Here is a 25,979-nt window from a genome sequence, read left to right as displayed (position 1 = left end):
ATCCCAACTTGAAAACATTGCAGCTAACTGCCTGGAAAATACCATAACCCCTCCTCAGAATAGCTTATCACAGAGAGTAAAGGACATTATTATGGAAGCTTACCCTTCCACAAGGAAGGCATACTCAGCAAAATGGAAAAGATTTCTCATTTGGAACACAACAAAAGGCTTAGATGTGACAGTTGTGAGCATGGCACATATTCTGGAATACTTAGCAGAATTGTTCCACAATAGCCTGTCCTATTCTTCCATTAAGATACATGCCTCAGCAATTTCAGCAGAATACAATTTTGATCCACCTATTTTCTCGCATCCTCTCCTCAGGCAATTTCTGAGAGGAATCAAAAACATCAATCCTCCAAGGAAACCTCCTTTACCTACTTGGGATCTCAACTTTGTGCTGGAGAAACTAACACTTCCTCCCTTTGAACCAGCAGCATCGGTGGATCTACAGTTTCTGTCTTGGAAAACTGCATTCCTTCTGGCCATAACTTCAGCAGGAAGAGTATCTGAGTTACAAGCTTTAATGGCAGTGCAGCCATTTCTTATTTTCCATCAGGACAGAGTTTCATTAAGAACCAATCCTACTTTTATGCCAAAGGTGGTATCTAGGGTATCCTTGAACCAAGCTATTCACTTGCCTACATTCTTCCCAAATCCACAAAATAAAGGGGAAAAACTTCTACACACTCTGAATATACACAGACAATTACGCTACTATTTGGACAGAACTAAAAGTTACAGAAAGACTGACCAACTGTTCGTAGCATATGCTGCTGGGGCACAAGGAAAAGCAATTTCCAAACAGACAATTTAAAAATGGATAGGAAATTGCATTCGATTTTGTTACTCCTTTCATGGAAAGACGGTTCCTGCAAACATTAGGCCTCATTCCACGAGAGCCACAGCCACCACTACAGCCTTCCTAAGAGGGGTGGCTACCAAGGACATTTTAGAAGCTGCTACATGGAGCTCCGTGCATACATGTGCCAAGCATTACAATTTACCTTTATACTCCAGATCCAGAGCAGGTTTTGCTACAGCAGTCCTGCAGGGTATCTTAACTACACCATCCTTTTCTTAGTGCCTCCACCCCCAGAATGGCTATGGTATTCTACCCATATGTTATGACTGCAGATGCATCCTTGAAGGACATAGTACCATAAATGTAGATGTCCGATAGGTATGCATCTGCAGTCAGGTTTACCCTCCTTCCTTCCCCTCTGTGGTATTCCTAGGGTGCTTACCCCTCTATTAGCTAGCTGGGGGATCTATTATGGTGTATTTGTTTGTATATATATGTATATATTTTTGAAAATGTTTGGAATTTATTGCATTTCTCCAAATTTAGCCTTCCTAGAGGGCACCTGGCATCTGGGGCAAGAAACACTGAGGAAAATGGTGTCGGCTGATGCTTTTATACCCCAGACGCTCTGACGTCGGGGAAAGTGCGACATCAGCCGAGGCCAGACCCAGACTTTGGAATCCGGCCGACCGAAGGGCTGCCTGAGGCAGGACAAACCCATATGTTATGACTGCAGATGCATACCTATCGGACATCTACATTTATGGTAGGTACAAAACTGTACTTTCCCACACTGTGGAAAGTATCACATATAATTCCCCTCCACAAAGGCAGACCCTCCACAGAACTAACCAATGACTGCCCCATAGCTATTCTCTCACCACTTTCCAAAATACTAGAGAGATGAATACACTGTCAGGTCTCAGACTACCTCCTTACTAACAATCTCCTTTCCAATACTCAGCATGGTTTCCGACCAAACCATAGCACCCACCACTGCCTTACTCTCCTTTACTAATACTATCATTTAGCATAAAAACAATGGCTATCTCTCCTCTGCTACTTTCCTAGACCTATCTAAAGCATTTTACATGGTCCCACACAAACAACTTATCTCCGTCCTCAGTAACCTATCCTTCTCACAATCAGTCACTGGCTGGTTTCAGAGTTACCTGTCTGACCGCCAACAATCCGTTGTATGGCAAAGTGACATATCTCCCCAGCTACCTGTCTCCATAGGGGTTCCCCAAGGATCCATCCTTGGACCCCTACTCTTCTCTGTTTTCACCAATAATCTAGCCTCTGCCACCAAACATGGCACACTCATACAATATGCAGATGACTCGACCATCATCTGCTCAGCCCAGTCCCTTCCCAAACTGCAAAAAGTCACACAGGAAGCCTTTTCCTCTGTTGAAACTTGGTTATCTGATGCCCAATTAATACTCAACCCAAACAAAACTAAACTACTCATCTTCCAACCCACTAAACATACTCAAAACAATTCTCACTTTAACATCACAGCAAAAGACAACACCACTATATACCCAACTGAACACACCAAATTGCTAGGAGTGGAAATGGACAATAAACTAAAATTTGACATTCACATATGCATGACCATAAAAAAAGTCCATAAAAAGCTAGGAGCGTTATACAAAGTCCATAAAAAGCTAGGAGCGTTATACAGAAATAAGCAACTTCTCACCAAAGCAGCAAAGATTTCAATAGCAAATTCCCACCTTATCTCCACCCTACTTTATGCCTCTCCAATATATACCAACCTAAGGCAATGCGATCTAAACAAGCTAGAGACCTGCTACAACAAAATCGCCAAATTCGCCACAGGGGCATCCTACCGTAGTCACCACTGTCTCTCACTTGATGAACTGGGCTGGCTTGAACTCCCTCACCTCCTTCAGTGCTATCAACTCTCACTCACCCACAAACTCGTAAACCATCCACTAAATGTCCCATCCCTCCAGAATCTACTCCAACCCTATCACGCCACCAGACCACTAAGATCCAGCAACAAAAATCACTTGCAGATCACTAAAGCCAAGACCTCTGCTGGTGAAGCACTATTCTCTTGCACCATAGCCAAATTATGGAACTCCCTCCCACCCACAATTACCTCCATACCATCATGCACCCACTTCAAACCTTTACTAAAAGCACACCTAAAAACATACTGGCTAAGTCCTTGCAACTCCCACTCTAATATTACCCACCCCATCCAACCACTACTTTTCTTTCCACTCCACTAACTACCTTGATTATAGCAAGCTCAGATGCTCATAGTAGTACTTATTATACAGCAGGAACTTCTTATTGTAACATTTGTTAATGTCTGTTATGTACTTCACAGATAGATTCTAGTTGTCTACTGATGTACTATGTTCTTCAACTGTAAATATGTTGTAAGTAATTGCTATGAAAATTGTTAATCGCTATGTAATCCAATGTAACTACTGTCTGTTTGTTTGAACTGTGGAGCTTTTCTCCCCGGGCCTCTGCTGAAAATGGACCTACGTCCAGTCGGACACTTCCGGTCAACAAATATAAATAAAATAAATAATTACTAGTAGCTATTACCTCTGCCAGGAGAATTTAAGAACTTCGTGTTATCCTCTAAACTGCCTTACTTAATTTTCCATAAGGGTAGGGTGACATTAAGAACCAACTATTCCTTCCTTCCTAGGGTGGTGTCAGAATTCATTATCAGTCTGTTAACTTGCCTGTTTTCTTCCCAAAATTCTAAAACATACATGTTACATTTATTAGACGTTCATAGACAGCTGCGTTTCTGCTTACACAGAACAAAAGACATTAGAAAATCTGTTCAATTGTTTATATCCTTTACAGATAACAAATTGGGCAAATCTGTAACAAAAGTGACATTGGTGAGATAGATTACGGACTGCATAGCCTTTGTGTATAATAAGTTAGGCATTTCTTTACAAATACCTTTAAAAGCTCATGCTACAAGATCTATGGCATCCTCATCAGTATAGTTATCCAACCATTCAATGGATGACATTTGTGCAGCTTCTACTTGGGCTAATCCTCGTACTTTTAGTACTCAGTACAAATTGGATCTGGTCTCAAGGGGAAGAGTGTTTTTTGGTTCAACCATGCTTAGGAATATATAATAATACTAATAATGATAATTCAATACTTTTAAACAATAAGGAGTTAAAATGGATATTAAGATTGGCTGCACACATACCTCCTGGCATTAATAACCAAGTTTCCATCAAACCAGTTTGGAAATCTAGATACTTTACATATATATGTTTATTAATTGTATATTGCTCTTTTGCACAATATTATATACTTTTGTTATATCAAATCTTAAAAATATCTTCTAAACAATAGTACTTTAATGATTGTACTCATTTATGTATGCATCCATCCAGTACCATAGATTGTATTGTGTCTATCTTACTATTGACTTTTTAAGCATCATACTGACTATTATTCATTCACTGGTTTAACATATTTATACATTTTTTATATATATTTTTATATATATATTTTTTATATATTATGTTTTATTAGTGTTCTACACATTTTTACACTCATATATCTAATATTTAATATTTATATTTCATATTTAATTTAATCAATTTATCTAATATTTAATATTTAATGTTCAGTCATCTTCCAATTCAGTGATATGGAATTTGAAACCAATAATTTTGATTAATAATTGCATTTAACAATAAATTGTGAATTTCAATAATCACCGAAACATAAATTATTGAATTTATAAATAGGGGATTTACACCACAGTAAATAGACATTTATTTCTTTATTTACTTATTTATTTATTTATTCATATATTTATTTGTTTATTTATCCATTTGACTATTAAACATATAACACCATGATCAATCATAATTTGTGATCTTGATCAATAGTCAAATATACTAGTTTAATTATGAATGAACTCATCAAATATTAGTAAAATGATTCTTTGGTGCTATCATTATTGGGTCTACATTTGAATAAGATAGGTATCTATCTATCTATTTATTTATATCTACTCAACTGTTCATTAAATTATTTAATTTATTCAATTTATTCAACCTATTTATTTACTTATTTATGCAACATATTGTTATAGAGCCATCTGTAATATAGTACAATACAGTAAGCTCTATACCTATGTCAATGTTTTACATCATGTTTGTGAAATTGAATGTGTTTTAAATGTGCTAATCTATTTTATATATCAGGTGGCTATTCTAATTTAACTTTAGTTAAACTTTCATGGTTCACGAAAATACCGCCACCAGTACCAATTTACAGAGTCTAAAATCATATCTTTAGTGCTTAGTGTCTAAGAAGAACTTAGGTTTTAAATGGAATGCAGCACTCAAAGAAAACTTCTTTAACTAGCATGCATTAACTTTTAATTAGAAAATTGCTTGAGTTGATGGTTTTAAATTTTTTTAGATCTATTTGTATAAATAGTTGCTTTGAATTTTAGATGTATTGTCTGATGAATTATCTGATTTGGTGGTGGTGTGACCGAAAGCCAGCTTTTAACGCCCTTATATACTGGATTATCTGCTACTTATTTTGACAAAGTGAATTCATATTTCGTGAGTTTGTGACTTTATGCTGTACTTCATTGCTCACTACATACTGAGTGTATACTGCCTATTGAACTAACGGAGTTGTTGCCTTTGACTCTTTGCTTTTGACTCCTTGCTTTGCTGCTACATTTTTGTGAGCTTCAAGTCTGTATCGGATACACCAGACTCATACATAATTTCGTGGTGAGAGAGCCTGGTTGTTTTCTCCATGCTTAGGAATATCCTTCCTTAGAGTCCACCCAGGCTGTAAGGTAGTTGGGGACTCTGTCCCAATGGTTGAGGAATGAATGAATGAAAATTGACATAATCAGATAAAGAAGTTATGTACTTACCATAATGTTCCCATCTGTGTTGTCCATTTTCATTCTTCTTCAACTTCCCGCCCGCTAACCCCCAACCTTTGTCATCTTAGACCTCTGGAAGAATGAGATACTATTAAGACACCACTGTTTCTTGTATGGCATCCCAGATACTGGTTTCCTTTGTTAGGAACATTATTCCGATAGTTACTGTTTATGTCTTCTAGCAAACAAAATCTGAGATATGTTAGTGGTTGGTGCATTATGAGTAGGGAGGAGCTCGAGAGTTTTAGTTAGCCATGAACTGTAGTATCAGTCGAGTCAGATTCAAGGATCGGATCCGAACCCGATGGTTGAGGAAGAATCATAATGGGCAATACAGACGGAACTTTATGGTAAGTACATAACTTATTTTTTTGTAGTATATCTCAAGGTGAGACTGTTCATTGTTTTCTCCTTTCAGTGTTATGTAAGAAAATGCCTAGTAGTTCCCACATTGCTCACTTTTAAGGTAATTGTGAGCTTTTGTCTTTGAATTTTACCCCCTCTAGTATTTTCCAGGAAACTTTTTTGTTTTTCAGCCAGCGTGCTAATTACTTTTTTTTCATGTCTCTTTGGCACAGGTAGAATTTGAGGGCCTCAAGCATGAAATCAAAAGACTTGAAGAAGACACTGTGTTTCTAAATAGCCAGTTGGAAGATGCCATTCGGCTGAAGGAGATAGCGGAACGGCAGCTGGAGGAGGCCTTGGAGACATTAAAAACTGAACGTGAGCAAAAGAACAATTTGCGCAAGGAGCTTTCTCATTACATGAACATCAGTGACTCCTTATATACCAGCCATCTGAATTTCTCACTGGATGGGCTGAAGTTTAGTGATGACAGCACAGAACCTAACAATGATGAGATGCTGAACAGCTATGAGCAGAACATGTTTAGCAAACTTGCCAACGACCTTAAGGTATCTACGCCCAAAAAGAATGATTCTTTGCAGCCAGCACCAAGCCTGGTCAATGACATTCTGAGTGAATTGAACATTTCAGAAATTCAGAAGCTCAAACAACAGCTTGTTCAGGTAACCAAAAGTAGTAATTTATATAACATCTGACAAAACTAGAGTTGCTGGACACCTTTTGGTATTCTTGTAGCAAAAAAAAAAAAAAAAAAAAAAACAATGCTTTGTCCTACATGTTTAAATCTATTTTTGTTTTACTTTATTCATTACATTTTGTTGAAAGGTTAGCCAGTGCCTAGTGGTTCTTATGTAAGGAGGGGATCCGGAAAGAAAAGCTGGACAAAAGCCCTACAAAATTATCCCTTCGTACAAAGATAGTAACTGGTAATTACAAGCAGTAATTTAACACTTTTTTATCATAAAGCTTCACTTTGGCTGTCATTACCGTAGAAACGTATTTGTATCTCTTTTCTGTACTGCAAATATTACTTAATACATAGCATGTTATCTATGTGACTTGTTATAAGGTCTTAACATGCAAAGCATGTACAGGAATTGCGGGCTTTACAATATCATGCTAATAACTCTCCTTTAAATTTAATAATAAAATTAATTTATGTACTTTGAGCAGATAAGTGGCATAAAATTATCCCAGTGGATTTTTTTCTCTGCCACCATGATTAAATAATGATCTTTAATTATGAATTATAAATGATAAATGAATTTCCACATGTCAGTCTGAATTAATTTCAATGAGCAGTACCACCAGCTAAGCACAATACCCTTGTTTCATTTGCATCCTTTCATTATTGATGTTCTATAGAGACAAAAAGGTATTCATTTTTACTGGATTATTTTATTTGTAGAATCCTCAGAGCTGAATAGCTTTAAGGAGATATAATAACTGTACAAAAGAGTCCCAGTGGTTTTAGATTCTATTTTACCTGAAACATTCCTCATAATAAAATTACTGTGGTATAATGATTGGGGTGCCTTTTATTGTAACATATTTAAGAATTTTCCTTTTTTGGTATATAATCAGATTTAAAATACTGTTTTGTTCATTTTTTTCTGATATATTATATACTGTATCTCTTAACTAATAAATTGCCAGTTGGATGTTGTACTCCAGGTCATCCTTAGATGAAATGGATCTGTAGACATAGGGCTATGTGGCAAACCATCCAGTGTCCCGGAAACTCTGTTCCTGCTCCTGTCTCATGAGTGTGACTCCTATGTCTTTTAGTGTTAGGCCACTTACATGTTTAACTGCTTAAAATAGAGTGATCTTCCTTGTGTAACTACAGACAGTATAAGACATACATAACTGAATTCAGATTACTCAAATATATGTAGACTGTTGCACTGTTACATGCAATAAGTCTCCTTCAAATCACGGAAGATTCTCTGAGCCTTCCCTAGAAGTCAGAAAAAGGACTTTCTGTCTCCCATACAAAACAACATACCACGTACTGTACTAAACCAGAATGCTTCTAAAGGAGGCATAGATTTGTTAGATATTTAAAAGGAAAGCTACAATAAAAGGCCCAACATTTTATCACAAAGCTGTCTTGTTATACGTAAAAGTCAGTCAAAAGACTTTGTCAAGTCAGTCAGTAGTTGTACAATATTCATTCTATAAAATATGTCCTCTGCTTGGATGTTCACTATCTGCATGTTTTAAAATCAACAGAAATGCACAGCAGTAGCATTCCCTGCCAGTTATATAAAGTGCACACATATGCATTGGGACATAATCCAAAAGACCTGCTTTCAGTGCAAATAACTTACTGAGGTGTAAGACCTGCCTATAAAGCAGGCTTACACCAAAGTAAGTCAGTTACACTGAGACCGTGTCTTTTAGAATTTGCTAATTATATTGTATTATGTCATATGCAAAAATGCAGAACGAATAAAAATCACGGAAGAAATGCTGTCAACACTCACTCCCACAAAACTACACCAAATATGTTTAAAAACTGAACTGTTATTTATCATGCATTAGAAAAAAAATGTTAGTAGAAATGACCATTGGCTTCCCAAGCAATAATAGAAAGTACACATGCGAATAGTGGATATTTATACAGAAAAATTAAGAAAGAACTGGAAAACAGACTCCCATCCCACGTTGCTATCTATCGTATTTTGTGCTTTAAATGAAAACTCCATCAAGCGACTAAAAATGCTTATTTGTCATATATTGAGCTAGTCTAATGCTATTTTGTAATTTTCTATACCCTCAAGTGGTCTGGATGGGGATGCAGTATAACAGTATACAAGACTGAAACTTACCGTCCACAGTTTGCGCTGGCAGTGGGTGGTCACAATTGATTGACAGTGGTTTAATGTTACACTGACTGTTCTGACTATGGCAGTTTGCCAATTAATCCTGTATTTGTGTCAGAAATACTGTAAGCCCTTTGTATACAATGATAATTAGTTAACTACAAACCTAAAAGTAATTACTGTAGTTACTGAAATGCTTAATTGTGTACAATGTTAATGTCATAAAGCGAAACATAGGAATCTCTTGACATAGTTAAAATGTTTTCTATAATTTCTTTGTGTTTTCACTACCAGAGAAGTCCAAATAGGCAAAGCCTCTTTTCTTCGATAATTTCATATGATTCAGTGTTATTTACCATGTTTAGCTGCTAATAAAATTCTTAATTAGTGTGTAACAGACCTTTACAGTATGGAGCAGCGTGAAACATGGACATCTGATGTTGTAAGTCTTCGAAAATTCTTTCCTTACTGATAGGACTTCGGTTCCGTCCTTGGAACCGACACGGCCTGTACCAAGCTCGCGCCAGCCAAAAACTCTCGGCTAAGACCTACCCACAATGCCCCTCTCGTAGTCTCTTCAGATCTCATTTGCTGCTTCCTCATCAAACGTGACAAACCTTCTCTCAAGCTAAGTGTAGCTTTTTAGTGGTTATTTCTAGTTTTAGTGTCTTATTAGCCAGTTTCTCGTCTAAGGTTATTTCTTGTTTCTATTTTCTGTATTTCCTGACTAAACCCTACCCACTACCTTGGTAATTCTTTCATACCATCGTTGGTACTACTCCCTCTTCCCTACCTAGTAGGCCCTTCTCTTACCTTTTTGGTATTTCTTAGTACCATTGTTGGTACTCCTTTCCTAGATCTGTAAAAAAAAAAAAGAGAGAGAGAGAGTTTTTTCACTATCCCTTTATCTTCTTGTTTGGTACATATAGTTTTATTATGTGGTAATGCTAGTGTGTTATAATGTTGGATAAGGCTAAGCTTGGGTTCAAGCAATGTGATAAGTGCGGGCGTAAGATGCCCAACTCTGACGGTCATGCCCGGTGTGTTTGTTTGGGCGTTGACCACATTAACGTTTCTTGTGACATTTGTTCTAGCTTCAGCAACCGTACATTGGCTGAACGCAAGAACAAGCTCATTCTAAAGGGTATGCTGAAATCATCCTTTGCGAAGGCTCTTTCTGGGGCAGAGGTCTCACCACCTCCTAAGCACAAGGATGTGAAAAAGCATAAGGAAAAACGGAGTCTTTCTGTTCCAACATCCCCGTCCTCCTCGGAACAGAGTCGACACTGGGCTTCTCCCACACCGTCTGTACAGACCGCTTTGGCACCAGGTTCCCTGTCTTCTTCCTCAGTGCCATCCTTAATTCTGAGTCAGACTCCAACCACTGTACCAGTTTTGGCACCATCCCCCTCAGTGCTGACCTTGTTTATGACACAGGCTCCGACCACTGTACCTGCATCAGCACCATCCCCAGCCACGGTGCCGATGTCTTACACAGCTCCACTGATAATGACACCTTCAGTTCAGAAGGTCGAGCAACTTCCCAGAACCAGGTATTCTCCCTCTTAGTCATTTCTTGAAAGACCAGATTCTCCATCAGCAGCATCCTTCAAATCCACCAAGAGTCTTTCGGAACAAAATGTAGTGAGGGTTGTGGACCAGCTTTTGGCAGCTAGAGGATTACCCACCCTGACTAGGCCTTCCCTCCCTCTTGGAACGGAAGCTCTCACAGCATATTCACCTGTCTATCCTCCTCCGACCTCCTCCCAGGTCTCGGAGACTTCGGTACAGATAGCCATCCCGGTGCATTCTGTCTCTGCTCCGACAGCGGAGGCTTCCCTGTCGGCACCGATTACTCTTGGTGCCATGGCTCCTTTGGAACTGCCGCACTGTCAAAGTAATGATTGGGCTGTTGGCACCATGGCACCTAGTTTGGCGCTGATTTTTCTATGGCGCCGTCTATGGCCATGGCTCTTCGGCAGCTACCGGTCCTCTCGGAGCTTCTTACCTGAAGGCAGGCTCCTTGGGGCAGGGTGTGACCCCGATTCCAAGGTCTTCCGTCTTGGTTCCGGGCTCCCATCCCGCCTTGGGCGGGCCTGCTTTCCAGGTGATGGAGAGTGTTCTTGCTTCAACAGGCTCACAGTTGGCAGTACTGGCATCAGAACCCCCGTCTAGCATGCAGCTGTCTGTACCTCCTACTCTGGGATCTTGAGCACAGGAGTCGCAAGACCTTCCCTTGAAGGGAACACTTTCTCCGGAGTCCTCCTCAGAAGACCCCACTGGGAAGCCACCCCGGAAGAAACTTTGCAAGAGGAAGCATCTTGATTCCTTTGAGGAATCCATCACTGAAGATACCGATTACGATGAGGGGGAAGGGTCCTCACAGTCTTCTCCGGAAGACATCTCATTTGGAGACATTCTTGAGATTCTCAAGCAGAGGGGAGACTGGAAGCCCTCCAACCCTTCTTCGGAGGAATCCATGCGCTTGCAGGATTTCCGTGCTCAACCATCTACTTCCCGGGTGACCCCCACCTGTGGATGAGCTCATTAGACTTATTGTGCAGCATGCCTGGAAGGCCCCAGACAACATAAAACCTGTCCCCCAGAGGCCAGATAAAATTTTGTTCACTCTAGAAGACCAGTCCAACTGGTCCAAACAGCTGGCAGTTGATTCCATGGACGTGGTGGTGGCCACCAAGAGGGAACTGGCAGAAGATAGTTCCACTGTTCATCCCCTGAACAGGGAGTCTCAGGCTATGGACAGACTGGGGAAGCGGTCCTACTCTTCAGTGACCTTTGCCATCCGGTCACTGAATTACCTGGCACACGTTACTTGCCTCCAAAGAGACCTAATTTCAAAAATGTTTGCCTCTTTGGCAGTGGTACTGCCTGAGGAGGTGCGTGATACAGTTGCCTCTCAGCTAGCTACCTTGGAATCCATCTCAAACTCCTCAATGCGCTTGATTTCTCACACTACCGACAGGGCAGCGCGAGCAGCCACATCGGGCATTGTCATGAGACAGCATGCTTGGATGCTTTTGTGCGACTTCGCAGACCCTTTTAAATCTTCCTTTGTCAATGTGCCTGTTGACGAATCTTCTCTTTTTGGTCCCAAAGTAAGAGACATACTATCATGTAGTGAGAAGGACGGAAAGACCTTGTCTGCTGTGGGCATACGTTTTTCCACCCCCCCAGAGATCCTACGCCAGGAATCAGTGCGGGGTTGTGGTTCATGAAGTCCCAAGGATCTTTTTGTGACACTCGTGATGAGCAATTCCCCCAGGGCAGAGAGGGGGCAACTCATCTGGAAGATGCCCCTTTTGGGGCAGAGGGGGTCCACACAACCAGGGCGCTAGGGATTCCTTCTCTGGCCGACCCTTCCAGTGCTTCTGAGCAGCGGCCCGATTGCTTTCCTCTGGAAGCAGTCAGGGGTCGATTTTCTCTGCACCTACAGGCCTGGCAACTCATAACAAAGGATGCATGGGTGCAGAAAATAATATCCAGAGGCTGTCATATCCCATTCGACCTTATTCCCAGACCCATAAAACTAATCCTCAATGTCCCACCCAGTATGAGGGAGACTGTAGCCTTAGAAATCGAAAGTCTGCTAAGAAAGAGTCATCCAACCAGGCCCACCAGACCAAAGAGGATCCGGGTTTTACTCGAGGTTCTTTTTAGTGCCAAAAGACAGGGGACTGGAGACCAATCCTGGATCTCTGCTTACTAAACAAATTCATCAAACCTCAAAAATTCCGGATGGTCACACTGCAGTCCATTCTCCCCTTTCTGGAGAAGGACAACTGGATGTGTTCTATAGACCTCCAGGATGCGTATTACCACATAAAGATGGATAAATGCTCCTGGAGATTTCTCCACTTCCGGCTGGGAACCAATCACTACCAGTTCAGAGTACTGCCCTTTGGTCTCTCAACAGCCCCCAGAGTGTTCACCAAATGTATGGCAGTCGTAGAAGCTCATCTCTGCCTACAAGGATTCCAGGTGTTTCCATATCTAGACGATTGGCTCCTTACTGCCACGATCAGGAACCTTCTCATCCTCAGTCTCTTACACTCAAGACCTTGCTCTTCACCTAGGTATCATGATCAACATGGACAAATCACACGTGTCCAACAAGAGCACTGCAGTTCATTGGAGTGATCTTCCACACAGTGTCCAGTCAAGCTTCCCCTCCCCCTCACAGGCTTTAAAAAAATAAGAAACTAGATTCAATTCCTCCTTCTGCAGACTTTTGTACCAGCACACCTTGTTCTACAACTATTGGGCTGTGTGGCAGCAAACATTACCTTAGTGCCACTGGCAAGGTTGCACATGAGACTATTACAGTGACTCCTTTCATCACAATGGTCAGTCTTAACCCAACCACTCGACCAGATGATACGCCTTACAAACCTTTGCAAGAAAGAAATGCTATGGTGGATGAAGCCAGAAACAAATCTTTGGTGTTGACTGTTCTGTTTCCTCCAGCTCAGGGCCGCAGTGACCATGAATGCTTCCCTGTTGTGGGGGGATTTCCAGGGAAATGCTGTCCAAGGCACCAGGTCCCACATGGAGGCCAGTTTGCACATAAATGTCCTGGAATTGAGGGCAGTTCTCTTGGCGTTGCAAGCGTTTGAGACATCCCTCCCTTCCAGGGCCATTGCAATTCAATCGGACAAAATGTCAGTCATCTGGTACATCAACAAACAAGGCGGAAGCAGGTCTTATCCCCTGTGTCGAGAAGCCATGACCATTTGGCATTGGGTGATGACTTCCAACCGCTTTCTCATAGCAATGTACATTCCCAGGAGTTCCAGTCTTATTGCAAACAATCTGAGCAGGAACATTTTGATGCCTCACAAGTGGTTCCTCAATCTGACAAAAGCGGCTCAAATCTTCTGCCGCTGGGGCAGGCCTTGCTACGACCGGTTTGTTTCACCCCTAAACCAAAAATTCAGAAGCTACTTTGCACTGATCCCACCTGATCCCCCCTCAGGGGGAGTCATCGAGGGATGCTCTGATGCACTATTGGCCCCCCGGTCTACTGTATGCCTTTCCCCCATTTCCCCTCATCCCGAAATTTCTACAGAAAGCTCAAAGGTTGAGAAGCAAAGTGATCGTCATTGCCCCTTATTGGCCCCGTCAAGTCTGGTTCCCATTTCTGTGGCCTCACTTGATTCACAGCCTGTGGATCCTGGATCAGTTCAAGGACTGCTGTCTCATCCTCGGGGACTGATTCACCCCAGTCTCAAGCTCACAGCTTGGTTTCTCCACTTCTGATGATTGCCAGGCTACCTGATATTTTATCCCCTGTTCGCGAGATCCTTCTGGCTTCACACAAACCTTCCACCAGAAAAATTTATTCCAGTAAGTGGACTAGGTTCTCTAGATGGGCCAAAGAACATAACATAGACCCCTTTTCCATGCCTATTCAGAAGATCCTACAATACCTCACTACCCTGTTGCACGCAGGAGCTTCAGCGTTGACAATTACAGTGCATTTAGCAGCTATTGCAAACTTTCACAGTGGTATTGACAATTCGTCTGTTATGTCACACCGATTGTGCAAAACCTTCATGAAAAGAGTATTACATGTTAAACCTCCTGTCAAGCCTCCAATAGAGCCATGGGACTTAACTTTGGTGCTTCACTCATTAACAAGTCCTCCCCTTCGAGCCTTCTAATTCCTGTGATATCAAATTTTTGCCTTGGAAAACTCTATGTCTAGTAGCTTTTACCTCAACGAGAAGAGTATCTGAGTTGCAGGCCTTGAGTGTCAAGAGACCATACTTGATTTTTCATAGGGAAAGAGTTTCTCTACATACTGACCCCTCCTTTTTGCTCAAGGTCATTTCTGGGTTTTCCATTAGCCAATCTATTGACCTACCGGCTTTCTTTTCCCACCATTCAAATAGAGGGGAATAATTTATGCATACCCTCGATATTCCTAGGCATCTTAGTTTCTAGTTCTAGATTCTCTAAATCTTTAAGGAAAATGGATCGTTTGCGGCCTTTGCAGGACCAAGTATAGGTAAGCCTGTTTCTAAAATGACTTCTTGGCTCAAACGCCTTTACTTTCATCTACCATCAAAACAAAGTGTCCTTGCCTTCCAAAATAATGGCTCACTCTACTAGATTGTTAGCTACTTCAGTGGCCTTTCATTCCAGAGCCTCTATGAATGATATCTGAGCAGCGGCCACTTGGGCAAGACCTCATACCTTTATCACTCATTACAAATTGGTTTTGGCCTCCAGGGGACAAGCATCTACTGCCAATCATTAGCGGACTGGAGTTCCGCTGTGGTGACCCCTAACTGGGAAAAGCTGAAAGACACAACAACTATAAGGGTGGGTAAACTCAATCTGAAGAGACTGAGAGGGGCATTGTGGGTAGTTCATAGGTGAGAGTTTTTGGCTGGCGCGAGCTTGGTACCGGCGCGTCGGTTCTGAGGATGGAACCGAAGTCGTATCAGCAATGAATGAATGAAGATCTACAACACAGATGGAACGTTATGGTAAGACATAATTTCCTTTTTTTTAGTAATAGCTTTGTTCCAGCTACATTTGTGATGTTTCTTAATAAAGTCAGACTTGCTCATGAGCACGTACTTTAACCAACAACCTCACAAGAAAAGTTCTAAATATCATTTATGCCAAGTACATACTTATCCTATTAGTTGAAGTACCACAGAACCTTCTCTTAAGGGTGAGGAATACCCTTACCTCATACCCCTGCAGATGGGTTTATCTTCCACTAACCTCATTTTTTAGAATTCCTTTTAAGTCGTATATTACTCGTCAGTATTTTAGGTATCAGGTTCTCACTCCCTTTTCTTGATTTGTAAGAATGATAGATTTACAGAGCACATGCTGTTACGCATATATTGTGCCATAGTATGCATGGGGTCTATATTATTACATTGAAGAATCAGATCATCAAATGACATTTCTTCGGAAATGGTGTTCATCAAACCTCCCTCTGGTGGGGGGCTGAGGTCCCTAACCCTCCCCCCACTAATTATATATACCTACTCCAAGATTACACTACAGTGGGAAAAGGGAAAATTTCCAAATCCCCACCATAATGTGATCTCAGTCAAAATGGTTCAGCGGACAGCATGTACAATAAAATGCCATCCGAAATGTCATTCAGTGATCCAATTCTTCAACGAAATAATAGGGACGTGTATGCATCAGTATGGGTACACAGAAAGCCCCGAATATAAGATTTTCAGTGTGTATGCCAAATGATGAGCATGGAGAAGATGGACCCAACCAAAGACCTCTCAAGGAGAGGTCCTTCTTGTAAATTACCTGATACTGTAACAGAGGTTTTATTTTTATGGGTATAATTTCTTTTCTGAAATAACTCTCACTGTGTATCAGATCTTTAGTAATCAAATTCTGTATGCCACTGTTTTGGAAGGCTTGTGTGAGAGTCTTCGGGGGGGGGGGGGGGGGCTACAGTGTTTGTGAACCATTACAAAAATACTTTTACTTTTAAAGACTGTAAGCATGCTGCTTGACAGGTTCCAACAGTGCTCACTTATTATCCTTTTACCTGGTTCCATGCTCACAGTAAGAACAGGTGGTTCATAGTTAAAGTCAGGTTCTATCTTTTCCTGTTGATTTCTGGGTTGTCCGAAAATAATCATTGCTTGCTCCACTTCTTTTTTCCTTGGAAATGGAGACCATAATATCACCATTGCAGATGATATGGAACTTTTTCGCTCAGTTCTTTCTAGATACTAATGGAATTTATCTTTCCTAAGGATCTTGGACTTAGACTTGGACTATATCAGTAGCTTATCACACACAAGTTGTACTGTCAAAACAAATGTGTGATCTTAGTTATATCTGCTGTCTGCTAGGTAAGAAAAAGAGTGTTGGTGTCACTAACTCAGACTAGTTACATTTATCGCCTTTAAATACCTTGCCTTCTGGTGTAACTCTCATTTTCTCTTCAGAATACAAACGGATAATTTCAGTAAGAAGGTGCACCCATAATTAAGTATTTGCAGAAGGACAACTCTTGCATTAAGACACTAGAGAGACATTATGTGGAGGATTGTTTCTTTCAAGACTCAACTGCAGTCTCCCCATGCTGTTTATGTTTTAGCTCAAATGGTGAGTTTTTTTAGGTACCCCTGCATAGCAGTACCACCTTTTACAGTTTTTCCTTACTGCTTCCTACTTAGGAATCCTGACTGGCACAGAGTTGGACACAGTACTGGTCAACTTGTCCTCAGCTTATCAGGACACACTTTATACCTGCAGAAACTCTGAAGTGCTTTTCCACTGCAAAATAGTATATAGGAATATAACTGTGAACATCATAGCACTTCATGCAATGGACCTTGAGATATAGGGCATTTTTGTGATGTGTACCCTTCATTTGAAGCAGCTTACTTCCAAATATTTGTATAGAAAGCCTGTCTCTGTGTTAAAGAAGGACAAAGTCCTTACAATGCCCCCAACTGATTAGTAGCACTGAGAGCTGGAAGAGGTGGGCAGAGGGTTGAGAGTAAGATGCCAGTGTCAGCTCATTATCCTGGAGGAGGAAAGCAGTCTGACCAACTGCAAACTGTCCGTAGCAGTAGCCTGGAGGTCTGTTTTGCAACACTAATAGCCAGGGTGATGGCTGTACTGCACAGTCACTTGGGTATTGGGACATGTATGTATGATTTGTGCATATATTGTCCCAGGACATCAGTAGTTCATAATAGTCACAAGCCAATGTGGAGAGTGGATAAGGCCAGAGTGATAGGGAGTGACCTCATGAGCAATGATAGATTGCTGTCAACATCTGGCTCTGGCCTCCAGGAAGAACAAATGAGCATATGGGCTGTTACCCTACTCACCAAACAAATGAGCCACAAGGCTGTTGCCTTGTTCAGGGATCATATGAGCCAACTGTCTCTCCTAAACAAAAACAAGTGGTTTTATTCAGTGATGAAGAAGCAGAACTTGAAGATGGTCAGTGTGAGGTAAAAACAAAGTAAATTTTGCACTGATGAGAAGCCACAGAAGTTCAGGGAGAAGGTGAACATTGCAGATATTTTATTTGACTTTAGACCTGATGTCAGTGTCACTGCATCATTTGATGTTTTTAGGCAGTAGTAATTCTTATATTTGTTTTGTGCTGTTTAACATCATTGCTGCACAGTGAAGCTCCTTATTAACCTTAATTTTGCATGATTTGACACTGTAGTATGTGTTATCTCCTTGTTTGTTCCTTGGTATTGTAGTGTGCTTGCCTGTAAAGTCCCATGAAAGCAACTGGTGGTGGCTTTAGTATGCAGCAGGACAGTGCTTTTTGCTGGCATACTGGTTTAGAAACTGGTGCAGCAGTTAGCGTTGCTGCCTCACAGCAAGAGGTTCTCCGGTTCGATCCTTGGCTGGGGTGCCTTCTGTGTGGAGTCTGCATGTCCCCCCTGTGGTCACGTGGGTTTCCTCCGGGTGCTCCGGTTTCCCCCCACATCCCAAAGACATGCTGTAGGTGGATTGGACACTCTAAATTGGCCCTAGGTGTGAGTGTGTGAGTGTGTGTGTGTGTGTGTGTGTGTGTCTGTGTGTGTGTGTGTGTGTTGGGCGCCAGGCTGGCAACTTGACACTGAAAAACTCCACTGCCAATCATGAGCGGACAGGTGATCCGCTGTGGCAACCCCTAACCGGGAGAAGCTGAAAGAAGAAGACTGGTTTAGAAACTGGCATCCAGTACTATGAAGTATGTTATAGCTGGAGTTACTGTATATAACTCTGTGCCCTAAAACCCAAACTTATGTCTGAAAACTATCCACTGAGACTAGTTGACTTACCAGTTGTTGAAGAGGCTATGACATTTTGGGTCTAGTATTAGCATTAAGCTACATGTTGTCATAATGAAAAGGAACAGTGTGATCATTTATAAATTTAGCCTTGCCTTTCTGAATGTCATGTTTGTGTTCTAATATCTTAGTGTAAGGCTCTAAGGACTGATTTGTAATACCCAGGCATATCCATGTATATTCTTTCTGTTGCTGTGTGAGGTTTAGGAAAAATAGACACATTTCTACACCTAAAACAGTTTGCTTCGTACTTAAAATGAATGCATCTGCCTGTTGTAAGTGTGTAGATTGTGTTTATGGATGGCTACACCAACATGAATTTGTTTATCTTTCAGGTGGAAAGAGAAAAGGTATCTTTGCTCACTACACTCCAGGACTCACAGAAGCAGTTGGAGAATGCAAGAGGAGCACTGTCAGAACAACACGAGAAAGTCAGCCAGCTCACAGAAAATCTCAACGCGATGAAGAAACTGCAAGCCAGCAAAGAGCGTCAGTCTGCACTTGACAATGAAAAGGAACGAGACAGCCACGAAGACGGGGATTATTATGAGGTAGACATCAATGGGCCAGAGATCCTGGAGTGCAAATATAAGGTTGCCATGGCAGAAGTCGGTGACCTTAAGAATGAACTTAAAACTTACAAGGACAATTATGAAGAGTGTGAGACGAGATATGCAGAGTTGAAGAGCAGAAGTGAAAGTGACATTCAGGTGCTAACAGAGAAGATTACATTATTGGATAAAAACAGTAGACAGGACCGAGATCAGGTTGTGAGGCTAGAAAAGGAATTGAAGAAGGTGAGTGATGTGGCTGGAGAGACGCAGGGAAGCCTTAATGTGGCCCAGGATGAACTTGTTACTTTCAGTGAAGAGCTGGCCAACCTTTACAATCATGTATGTATGTGTAACAATGAGACACCAAATAGGGTCATGCTTGACTACTACAAAGAAGGTAAAGGAGCACGTAGCAGCCCAGAAGGCAGGGGTCGAAGGTCACCAATTTTGTTGACTAAAGGACTGTTCCCCACAGAGCTAGGAAAGATTGATAATGGAAATGGAGACATCCCATCTCCAGTGTCATCATTGCCGTCACCTATTTCTGATCATCGCAAGGAGCCAATGAATATTTATAACCTGATTGCTATTATTCGTGATCAGATTAAGCACCTACAAGCAGCTGTGGACAGAACAACTGAGCTTTCTAGGCAGAGAGTTGCTACACAGGAACTTGGGCCAACAGGGGACAAAGATAGAGAAGCACTCATGGAAGAAATTTTAAAACTGAAATCTCTGTTGAGCACCAAGAGGGAACAAATTGCAACACTAAGAACTGTATTAAAAGCAAATAAACAGGTAAAAAAGGAATTCCTTATGCTTTATGTATAGTGTTTTGTGTTTAATGTGCATAAGTTAGTAGGTCTCTAAACCCTCAAACATCTGTTAGTTTTCGTTAAAATGCTGCTGTATCACTTTTATGACACCCCCACTAGTTTATAGACTAGAACCATGACTGTGTGGCTTTTTTCCCAAATAACTTGTAAGATATTTCATTCAATTTAAATGTTAACATACAGTTTTATTGCATTACTTGTGTAAAGCAAGAGATAGTCTTGTGCACTGCATATTTCATCAAAATATGGTGTGATAAAATATTAATTTCACAGTATAGGTAAAATTGTGTTTCATAAAAAGATATTGAGTGTTAAGTCAGAATATTCATGAATGCAGTTTCCTCCTTCCTATATTGGGTACCCATTCATTCCCCAGTGATAGGAAGTCTTCAGATCCTCTGAGGCAAGAGACGATCAGTGGGTGGTATTACAGGCAGACATGAGAGTTGCTTGTGCCCTTGCAGGCATCCTAGCTGAGAGCATTTTTTTTTTGTAATGAGTTTCCTGACCCCTTCCGTGGTGGACACAAGCATGCTTCATTGCAGGGACTGCCTGTGCTGTTATGTCTCTGCCTGTGTGCTCCTTCACATGCACTGACAAGGGCTTATGTCACTGGCTTGGACAATCATGCCTGCATCCTTCATGTACTGGCTGCCCACATTCTGACATGCTTGCAGCAGAGGCTTTTAGCAGAGCAGCTGGCCAAGACCACCATCCTCCACCACAAGGTTTGTTGAGCACTGCTGTTCTCTCCATGTGCTCCGTGAAGCACCTGAGATGCAAATTGAAGGCAGATCTATTGGTCTGTATTCAAGGAGTTATCCCTGTAGTACTCCACTGGTGCAGGCAACTGCTATACAAGTTTTTAATGTTTAAGCTTTAGAGTGCTAAACAAATCGTTGCTTAGAGAGAATGGAGTCTTTATTAGTTTAGTAATTAAACAGCAACAAAAAAAAAGAACTTTGTCATTAGAAAACTGCTCTAAAATGTATGGTGCATCTAAGAAGCTGCGGACAGTTTTGGAAATATTTATTCTACAAAAAAGCACCAGTTATTTATTTAGATATATTTTTTCAAAAGCAAAAATAGCATCTTTACAAACTGCAGTGTATTACATGTAGCAAAAGCAAACTGTCTTGGACTGTCAGCAGGCATTGTTTAGGTGCTGCAATGACAGGACTAATGTTTGAGTGCTGAGTCACTACACTGCTGTACCTTCTCATTTATTCAAGGTGTGCACTGCCTAGAAATGGCTGTACTACCAAATGTGAAGTGCCTCCATCTTTTGGGAGTCAGCCGTATTACTGCTGACAAAAGAAGCATTTCCTTGTTGGAGTACCTTTAAAATGTGTCAACATTCTGCATGTATGGCTATTTTGCACATGTATGCAGAGAAACATTACAAGATTCAAACAGGCATCTGTTTTCTAAAATGTCTGAGAAAATGTTGAGGGTATTTCATGTTTCCTTAACAGCTGCAAGATGCAAGGTGTTTTCTTCATACTGTGAGTCTGCAGTGTTAATCAGCTAAGGGATTATTTCTGGAAGCTGTATTTATTCCAAATTGTTGAACAGTGTATGTGTAACTGCCAAAGAATTTGTTCAACCCCCAGCTATAGAAGTAACAGTACATGTTAAAATGCCATCACTGTACGTGGAAGCAACACATTAATTCATTGCAGAGTCGTGAAATTTTTGTAAATGCTCCTGTTGTGTTGCGAATACTTCCAGAAAAGAAATGTGGATGTACTTACAAATATACCTGAATGATCTAGAGCCTTGGCTAGTAAAGTGACAGGAAGGAATGGCCAAGGGTAAAGCCTGCTTCCTGGTTGAATAATCTGTACCTGGTTAGCTCTGTTTCTCTTGGCTGTTTTATTGCTGCGGTAGTGTATATAATTCAGTAGTAAGTGGAATGTCACAAAGGCAATCCAGTCATATCCGGTATTTTTACTGTGTATTACTTTGAAAAGTTCGATTTAGCATTTGATAGCAAAGCTGCTTCATACAGCTGTCTGCAGTTTAGGTAATGTGTTATGTTATGTTATGCTGGACAGCAGATAACTTGGCAGTTCTAGACTGTTTTTTCATACATTTGTTTACATTTCTAATTCTGCACATACACATCAGGTCAATGGAAATAGAAAGTATGATGCATTACAGTTGCAGAACTAAGCTAGGAGAAAGCTTATTTGCCATACTGTCAGAAAATAATGAGTTTGCTAAACATAAAATAAAATCAGAATGCCTAAAATTTCTGACATTCATTTCCTGTGTTCAAAACTTAGCAGATAATGCCTCTTGTTATTGGCCACTGATATCACTTGTGTTATAACATGCAGAAGGCTCCCCTGCCTTAATTATTTTCTACTTTTGACCATGTTTAAATCCTCTTCTAAAGAGTACCAAATCAATAGTCATATCTTTCCTTAGTACTTTAATTTTTGGTGCAATAGTAATCCTTTTTTAGGAATTCAGGTTTATCAGAAGTTGCTTGTTTAGTGCCTTTTTGTTGTCAGTGTAATTTTCTGCAGTTGTCCGCAAAAGCATGGTCTTCTTATGTAATTTCTCTGTAGAGTATACACATTACTTGGAAACAGTTTTCCACTGCACGTATTTAAATATTGATGCTTCAAGATCTTTTTCTTGCTGCCATGCCAAGTTGAGTGTTTGTTTGCTGACAGGTGTGCACCAGTGGGTATTTCTTGTGTTTTGGCGGATGTTGGTATAGCATTTGTATAGCCATAAGAATGCTCTGTAAACAACAGAAACATACTAGATGTACTGCTAGCTCCCATGAGGTCTTTATTCAGAGTATGTGCCACTTGACATATTTAAAGCTATTCAACCACACATTTCCCTTTGTCCTAGTTATAAAATATATCCTTTATTTGTTTTATAAGTAATGCATGGCTTAGGATGCATTACTTTGCACTGATCATTTTTCGATTAACCGTAACTCAGTACAAGGCATGCTGTAAACTTTTTATATCAAGTAATACTTTTGCAAACGGTCCCTTTGATGTGAGACGATGACCCATATATTTAAAACTTGTCAGCATAATTTTCCATTGCCTCTATTTGACAAGAAATTATGTTGTCTTTGTCTGTTCATGCAGCTTTTTATTTCTTAGTACCATGATAAACTCTCTCAGCTGTGCACGTCTGTCTGCTGCCTTCAGTAGCCTCCCGGATCTGCAGTGTTTCCTTTTTGAGACTGTTGTTGCTTCATTACAATTTTACATGGAAACAGGACTCCTGTCCATATTAGAAAGAGAGAGGTTGTAAATGCTCAACCACCCACGCAAAAGTTGTATACAAGCTGTAGACATAGCCAGCTTTAGGCAGCAGCGAACCCTGCAGTCTCTGGAAGCCCCCCTGGTCCTGGGGGCCCCTCAAATACAGCAAGTTATTTTATTTTGATATTTTGTTACATGTTTGTCAAACCACCAAAAGCTAGTACAGCAGTCTTTTATACTTAATAAACCAGGTGGGTGGTAACTTTTATTTATATCTCATTTAAAATTCAAGGAAACCTCTGCTTATAGTAACATTGGTTCATCATGTAATGGGCTTCACAGTTTCATTGAATGCTTTACCAATGCCACAGTCCCTTTTACTAACGTTGTAGCTAGTCTTAGGCACCTGCAATTGCTGTGGCTATAGGAGACCACTAATTGTCTTTGACTGTGTGGGGGGCCCACAAAAGCTCTGTCTGCTGCTGATTAGGAAAACAATAGGAAAGACGGATCATTCATTTTCTGATTATAGTCTCTATCCAAACGAGGGTTGGTATATGACTCTGTTAGAATAAAGCCAGTAATCTCTGAATGAGTATAAGTAAGATATGTGCTAGAGATTACCAACCCAGAATTTTAAGGAATGTTTTTCTCTTACAGGGAGTTTTCTAAATACTGACAGAACAACAGATGCTATAACTCAACTTCTTTGCTCATGAATTCTGGGCAAAGCCAAAAGTAATAGCAGAATAAAGGCTCAAAGTCATAAACCTTTTTAAATATTACTATAATTCACTTAAAAAGTTAATAGAATAACACATTTTGCATTGGCATACTTTTTTTGGACAATAAGAAGTATGAAATTCTGATGTCTGGATTTATTGACTGCAATTCTGAATGATTTACTAGCAAATCAAACTTTTTACGAGCGACAGAGCAAAATTATGAGGTAAAATCAGGGACAATGAGAGGTATGCATTTCAACAAGGTAAATAGAAGTGTCTTAATCCTGCTGTTGTATGAGAACTACTAAACAACAGTCAGTGATCTGGTGTGACAGTAGTCATGTTGCACAATGTACTTTTGTGTGCTGAAATCAGTGCAAAATGTTAGTTTTGCACTGATTTCAGCAGACAGAAGTACATTGTGTGTGCATGCGCATATTTTGCATTGCAAGAATAACAGGCTGGCTGTAAGTTATTTAATTTCCTAGTACAAACATTATTCCTGTTATGCTTGTGGGGGCATGGTTGCAGTGTGTAAGCTGGCCATAATTTTTCACTTACCATCACAAACATAGGCCTTACACATGATACGTGGCTGTCTTTGGTGGTTTGTCAAGGAGAGGATGTGTGTAAAAGTAACTGTTCATTGCCACTGCAGCATAGTGAGTAGTACTGCCATTTCAAAGTGCTTTGGTGTGGCTGAGTTATTGGCTGCAGCTTTTTCTATGTGGAGTCCGCATGCCCCTGGGTGTGTGTGTGATTTTTTAAAAATATCACTGATTTTGTGTATACACACAGTAATGATAGGCACATACATAACTCTTCTGTCCTTCAAAAATAAGGCATAAAAGTAATCACAGAACATTCAGACCCTTATATGTATCCGTATATTATAGCTTCTATAGGTCTTGTGGTCCACACACCTCAGACTATAGAAATGGGTTTTGGCATGAACTTAATGCTGGCCTCTGCCTTCAACCCCACCTATTCTGCCTTCAACCCCACCTATTCTAAAACCAGCCCTGTTCAAGAGGTATGCACAGAGGGTGCAGTAAATTGGGTTGGGATGTGGAGATAAGGGTATGGACATTACCTCTTTAATGTTTATCACAGTCAAACCTTAGATGTGTGCACAAGTGGCCATTATAGCTTCTATTGGGGCTGGGTACATTGTAGTCATTGTTTTTTACTTTTATTACATACTCAGAGGTACGCAAAGGTTAATATAGTTTGTGCAGGGGCAATGTACTGTCTAGGAACAAAAAAGTGAAGTACATTACTGTATTCATTATTTTTCCATTTCCTTATTGTGTGCCACTATTTTGTCAGTTTTGAACATTGCACTTTGGGCACAACTAATGCCTTCCTTGAAAAAAAAAAAAAGACTGATTTTTTTTTTTATTCATGGTTTTTCTTCAAGCCAACATTGGACTGAAAGGTTGGGAAGATGCTCTAAAATGCACCTCAGTGCATCTATAACCCTATGGCTTTTGGAGCCCCAATTTAATTTAGTTGTTTCCTAAATGGTTATTATTTTACTGTCTTGTCCAGGTAATTTGTTTTGAAAGGATGCAAGTAAAACTAAAGTTGAACAGCAACAGTGAATTTCTTTGCTTAATTTCTGTTCAAGCCATTATTTGATGAAAAGGTTTTGCAAAAAAAAATGCATATGGCTTCTTGAAAAGCTGTTGAGTAAGGCAAAATGGGAAAAAGGACGAAAAGAGTAATATGTATGGTGTGTGGAGTCTGGGATGGGGGAACAGAGGGGAGCACTATGTGTGTGTGTATGTTTGTGTGGGAGGGGCAGTGAAATAAGAGCAGTGTCTAGGGGACCATTTCACGTAGGTCTGCCCT

At 40.5% G+C, this 25,979-nt stretch overlaps 1 protein-coding gene across 3 annotated transcripts in view; it reads left to right on the top strand.

The window, feature by feature from the left end:
- Positions 1-25,979, top strand: part of BICD2 (BICD cargo adaptor 2) — a 1,042,429-nt gene that overhangs the window by 733,170 nt on the left and 283,280 nt on the right. For all 3 annotated transcript variants that reach the window (XM_044078150.1, XM_044078149.1, XM_044078151.1), the window contains exons 4-5: positions 6,332-6,781; positions 19,107-20,123. In XM_044078150.1, the coding sequence (XP_043934085.1) occupies positions 6,332-6,781; positions 19,107-20,123 (1,467 nt within the window). The remainder of the gene's footprint in view (positions 1-6,331; positions 6,782-19,106; positions 20,124-25,979) is intronic.

This window comes from Protopterus annectens, chromosome 7.part0 (genome assembly GCF_019279795.1).
Source record: "Protopterus annectens isolate FY-2018-M chromosome 7.part0, PAN1.0, whole genome shotgun sequence".
NCBI classification, from domain to species: Eukaryota; Metazoa; Chordata; order Ceratodontiformes; family Protopteridae; genus Protopterus; species Protopterus annectens.
The sequence above is the reverse complement of the archived record's forward strand: the minus strand, read 5'-3'. Positions and strand labels throughout refer to the sequence as shown.